General features: G+C 44.6%; 1 protein-coding gene across 2 annotated transcripts in view; it reads left to right on the top strand.

Annotated features, from left to right (window-relative positions):
* Positions 1-1,071: 1,071 nt before the first annotated feature.
* Positions 1,072-6,000, top strand: part of HSPA4L (heat shock protein family A (Hsp70) member 4 like) — a 45,537-nt gene continuing 40,608 nt past the window's right edge. Inside the window, exons 1-2 of one of the 2 annotated variants that reach the window (XM_006212222.4) lie at positions 1,072-1,736; positions 2,946-3,140. In XM_006212222.4, the coding sequence (XP_006212284.2) occupies positions 1,249-1,736; positions 2,946-3,140 (683 nt within the window). In that variant the 5' untranslated portion in view covers positions 1,072-1,248. Of the gene's footprint in view, positions 1,737-2,282; positions 2,298-2,945; positions 3,141-6,000 lie in introns of those variants that run through there. The other variant, XM_072937760.1, reaches the window with a different exon arrangement.

The raw sequence follows: 6,000 nt of genomic DNA, 5'->3' as shown, positions 1-6,000 counted from the left end.
ATCACAAGCTAAATCCAGTGTATCTAAAAACCATCATGGATGGCATATCAGGTTTATCCCAGGAATACAGGGATATTAGAAAAATCTTATCAATTTATTCACCACATTAACAGATTTAGGGAGAAAAAAAGATCATTTCAATAGATGAATAGCATTTGTTACATTTCAGTATCCACTTAGAAAAACTTAGCAAGAAAAAAGGATAGTTTTAGCTTTTTTTTACATCATAAACACAAAAGTATTTACTGTTAAGCATGCGACAAGGATGATCACCACTACAGCTTATATTCAACCTTTTACTGGAGATTAGGCAGCATAATTAAGACAAAACAAGAATTAGGATTAAAAATGGAGAAAAAAATTAGTTATTTCCCAGGCCATATGGTTCTATACACAGAAGATCCAAGAAACTACAAATACTAGAATTTATGAGAATACAGCAGGGTTGCTAGATACATTGATCAATATACAAAACCCAACATAGTTCATATATTCTAGCAAGTGGCAGACCTACCATGTATTGGCCTTTTTAGTGCTAGGCACTGTGGCTTTCCTTACATTATTTAATAATAAAAACAACCCAGTAGCTATGTTTGTTTTCTTCAACAGATTTTGAACCTGGCACTTGGATAGTTAAGTGACTTGCCAAAGGTCCTATTGCTAGTAAGTTACTGGAGCCTGGGACTACAACCCAAATCTGTGTGACCGCAAGCCTGTCACGCTTTTAGCCAGTAGGTACTCTCACTTCCTCCCAGTAATTGTAAAGAATGGGGTGATAATCCCTTGCTTCTGACCCCAACTGTTTCTTTTTACTGATATTTTAAGTGTTTTTTAATAGGAAACTTACTCTCACACACTCAAGTTGTACAGACAGTATGGGGAAATAAATGATTCTAGGAGAACTCCAGGATATTTTGGAATAAATCTAGAAGGTGGTGGACCTAAAAGGATGATGGCTGAAGAGGGAACTGAGGAGACAGGGTCGAAGCGGTAACCCTCCCTGTAGCACCAGTCCCGGGCTTCTGTTGGGAGCTGCGCTACCCAACCCCTGCGGGGGCTCGTGCACTGCCTGCTGGGAGGCACTGCGACCACTCCTGCCAGGCGGAGAGGACAGAGGATGGCGTCGAGTGGAGTTACCGCTTCTCCCTTGTGCTTGTGAGATGGACGAGAGATGCGAAGCTTTAATGTAGAAAGACCAGGGCCAAAACATTACTGTACAGTACAATTTCCTAAGTACTGCCCTTGAAAATGGATTTCATGTACCTCGTAGCAACAGCAGCAGGAGCTATAGCCACCCTTGCTGCTGCTGCTGTTGCAGCATTGATAGTGGTAAAAAGTCTAAGCTCTCTTAAGAAGTGGACAAATAAGGATAGTGAGCGTACTGAAAAACTTCGTAAAAAAGTCTCTTTCATGATAACAAATAGGAAACAGGAAACGCACAAGAAACTGGGCGAGAAGAAACAGAAAACCCACGAAGTGAACAACAGGGAACGAGAAACTCACAAAGTAGTGAACGACAGGGAAGAGGAAACCCACGAAGAAGTGAACAAGGAACAGGAAACCCACGAAGAAGTGAACGGCAGGGAACAGGAAACCCACAAAGAAGTGAACGACAAGGAACAGGAAACCCACAAAGAAGTGAACGACAAGGAACAGGAAACCCACGAAGAAGTGAACGAAAGGGAACAGGAAACCCACGAAAAAGAGAACGAGAAGGAACAGGATAGCCAAACTTCGTAAGTGTAAACTAAAACTCGTTTAAATTTCAGACGACAGATGCTGATCAAATGAAGAAAGCAGACAGCTGGACCAGCGGAGGCTCCTTGTCTGCGGACCAAAGGGTAGAGGCTGGAGGCAATGCACAGGCTTGCCTGATGTCACAGGGACACACAGACGTAAGGCTACTTTCCTATAAAACGTTTGCAGAGGTAAGGGTTGGTGGAGGAGACTGCACCTTTTAGAATATGGTGTGAACGAAGTTACATGAAGGTAAAGTTGTCAGTGTGTGGTTTCATGACATTGTTGTTTTGGTATTTCAAGTCCCGGTAAGGAAAAGGGAAAACCCTAAAATGTGTTCACTGATCTTTCACGCCAGATACTGTGGCTTGTTACGAGAAAAGGGCTCTCCCCACCCGCAATCGGCGGCGCCCCCTGGGGCAAGGCGAGGCCGCGCCCGCCGCACAATGGGCGCCACCTCACACAGCTGGGCGCGGCGGGCGGGCGGCAGGGCCGCGCGGCCGAACTGCGAGCGCGCCGGCCGGTGGCACATGGGCCCCTCGGGGCGGCGAGGCCAGCGGGTGGGTGTCGAGGATGCGGGCGGGCACCTCGAAGGGCAAGAGCGAGGCGGCCACTCCGGGCCAACGCCCGCCAGCCTGCGCGGCCAACTCCGGCAGGCCTGGGCAGTGTCCTGCCGCTGTAGAAGGCCTGCCCCTCGGTTGCCAAAACAACCCTAAGGGCTCCTTCCAAACACGTGGACAAACCGCCGGGCCGGGCGGCTGCTCTCCCCTAGCCCCGTCGCGCTGCGCCCAGGTGCCGCGCGGGGGCGAGCGAGCCAGCTCCGCTTCCCCTCCTCCTCTCCTCCCTGATCCTCCCCTCTCCCCCTCTTCTCCCTCCCACTCCCGCTGGCTCAGCCGCCTCCACTTTCCAGATCTTTCTCGAACCCGCAGCTACTCGGGCAGCCGTTGCCCGAGTGCTGACGGAAGCAGCCGAAGTCGAGGCCGGGAGCAGCGTCGGGCTCGGAGCAGCATCTCGCGCGCCTCCCCGGCGGCCGAGCGCGCAGGCGCAGACCCCTGTAACTGCCGGTTGGAGGCGGCCGAACCGCAGTAGAGAGAGACCTGGGCGGCAGGGCTGCGGCGCTGGCGGCCTCCACCTCCGAGGTTCCCTGTCGCTCTGTCCTATATTTAATGCGTAGCGACTTCGGGTCATCTCTCCTTTGCGTCTCGTAGGAGTCGCAGTTCCAGGAGCAACAGTCCAGAAGAGGACGCGGTCCCCGCACAGCAGGCTTCAGTACCGTCACCCAGACCATCAAGCGGGATGTCTGTGGTTGGCATTGACCTCGGCTTTCTCAACTGCTACATCGCTGTAGCGAGGAGTGGCGGCATCGAAACCATCGCCAATGAGTACAGCGACAGGTGTACCCCGTAAGTGCCTTGTCTGGTCATAACCCTAAGAAGCGTTTTCTCCCGACCCTTAACGTTTGTCCCGCCTGCTGGTTTCTTGTGATGCTCGGAACTCTTGAGATGACAGGTGCAGTCCATCAGTTGCAGTCTCTAGAGACCGCGGGGTTGGAGGGCCCAGGTGGGAGGCGGACTTATTCGCGCTGCAAAGCTGCTTTTCCTTCAAGGTCAGAGGTCTTAACTCTTAACAGTTTGCGCGTCTCTCCTTTCTGTACTCGCGTACCCCGTCCTCCGGCCCACCACCACGGCCCTGTCCCCCCGGGCCTGCTTTAGTTTTAGGGAAAGGGGTTGGTGTGGGACCGCCTCGAATTCCTGAAAATTGGAGAAACATCCCTGTTTACCCCTAGTGGGGCTTGTGTGGGATTATTGGTCGCGGGCGGGCATCCCCGCTAGCTGAGTAAAAAATTCTTTATTCATCCCTCCTTTCCCCATCTGTCTGCGTTACGGCTTTCTCTTAGAGAATTAAGAAATGGGAGCTTAGACTACATACATCAGAAGATGAGTTGCAAGTTAATCTGGCTCAGAAAGCTTTTTTTTTTTAAGAAGGGGTTGAGGTATGCAGGGTTTTACCCCCTTGTCCTTGAGAATTCGAGGTAGTTTGACCGATTTATAGGGGTGTAGGTTAATGTTGCATTAATAGGGAGAGCATCAGGAAAGGGAGTCGTTGACCTCACGTATTGGTCATGTATATCCGTTAAAGGAAAGTAATGGAGCCAGAACCTACCAAAAGCGTATTTCTACAGAATGAATTGTTGGAGAGTCAGAGGAGACTGTCCTGTATAAACATGATTGTGGAGTGAATCTATTATGAACACTTGATGAAAGACTTAGAAGGAGTGGCATTATGTCAATGGAAACATGTTCCCACATGTTCCATTGTTTCTCTAGTCCGGAAAGTTTGTTAGCAAAGAATATAATTAAGACAGGGATATGAAAAACTAGCTTATTGTAGGCTCCTGTTACCGGTAATTTTATGAGGAAACCAACTGTTAGTGTCTTACTTTATATGGAAATGTTACTAAACATGTTAATTTTATCCTTCTAAATGGTCCAAAAGATAATACTTTAAATGTAGGACTAGTCTTGTCCAAGATCAGTGTTAAGCTAAGCCTTTAAATGAAATATTACTGTTAAGGAGCATTGAAGAGTAGCTTATTTGAAGCAGTCTGTGCTTTGGTTTCTTTCAGAGAATATTCTAGGTTTTATATCACCTTTTTCTAGATGTATGTATTATATTCTACTGAAATTTTGGCTGTTTATATTTCAAATATGAGCTGTTTATACTACTGTTAGAAATCTTGTTTCTTTTTACATCTTTTTCTGGCTTTTATGCACACTGTGAAGGTGAAGCAGTAATTGTGAACTGTTTACGACTTCATCTCTACAAAATTTTGTTTTAAGCCACAGCAGATACGGGCTTCTGCCAGAAAAGGAATAGGAAATTCCACTCTCCTCTTTCAGCAGAGTAGAGGTTAATGGGGCCAGTCTTTGGCTTCAGGGACTTAGCCTATGGAGAAAAAGTGAGAGGTAGGAAAGACATTCCCCTAATCGTTGAAGCTTTATCCTAGAAGGTCAGAAACCAGAATTTAAAACAGATACTGCATTTCCAGGCTCAGAAATCTTAGTAGTGGGTCGATGACTCTTTCAAGAGCCTGTCCAGACTTAAAAGCAGAGTTCTTTAAACATTAGGCTGCCCATTTGAGTCTCCTAGAAATCTCTTTGTTAATATTCTTAAGCACATTGGCAAATTCTGTGTGGCTGAGATTTAATGATTTTTCTGATTTGTGTGTAAGAGAGTCACTACTAACATCTAGATTTAAAGAGCCGAATCCAAAGTAGAAAGTTCTGAAGGTGGAAGGATGTGATTCCTAGCTTGCATCAGCAACTCAGCCCTCCTTTCTGTGTCTGTGTACTATCATTTGCCTCTTCTATTGTTACTAAGCTAATACTTCACTATAGTCCAGTGTTCTTACACTGTGGGACTTAAATTATTGTGTGAAAATGTAACCCCTCCTGATCCCTGGATATTTAATCATTAAATGCCTATCTTGCAAAAGCCATTATGACTATTATAGGCCTTGTAAGTTTTCTAATATGCTACAGTATTTAATAATAAATATAAACTAGTTTTTCAGAACTTTTTTCTGTATCCCAGTTGCTGACATCAAGGTAATAAGACACAGGTATTTCTAAAATGTAAATACATTGTAAAAAGATCCTATTAAAAATGAGAGGAAATGTTTGATTTAGTTGGTGTCAGCATCCAAACTATTTCACATTTGTTTCATTCTTTAACATACTTGATTATGTATACATGGAAGAATCCCATGTATAAACCAAGAAAGCCAGTTTAATGACAAAGATAATTGCTTAATTTTGGTCTGCAGTTAAGGGACTAAGGGCAAATAATTAAACCTATTTTTCAGATTCACTTTCTTTAAAGTTGATAATGCTTGTATTAACCTCTCTTATCTCAGGCGTAAGATGAAGAGGGAGAAAAAATTAACATGCATAAATTGAAGAAAGTTATTTTTCTGAATATATTCTTAACTAAAATTATTACACAAATAGTACATGTTCATTGTAGAAGTACAGTCATGTTAAAAGATGAAAATAAAAATTGTAATTTTTCCACCCAGAAATAAAACTTCCAGGTGGTTTTCTCTGTGTGTATTTCAAGAGTAGATTATATGTTATATTTTGTTTGATATCCTCTTTCTATATAAAATACATTTCTATACCATTAGTTTTTATGTTTGTATAATCATTTCTGTCATTTAATTCATCCCTTACTGGCTACTCAGGTTGTTTATATTTTCTTTTT

Source organism: Vicugna pacos, chromosome 2 (assembly GCF_048564905.1).
Source record: "Vicugna pacos chromosome 2, VicPac4, whole genome shotgun sequence".
Classification (NCBI taxonomy): domain Eukaryota; kingdom Metazoa; phylum Chordata; class Mammalia; order Artiodactyla; family Camelidae; genus Vicugna; species Vicugna pacos.
This window is presented reverse-complemented; position numbering and strand designations above follow the sequence as displayed.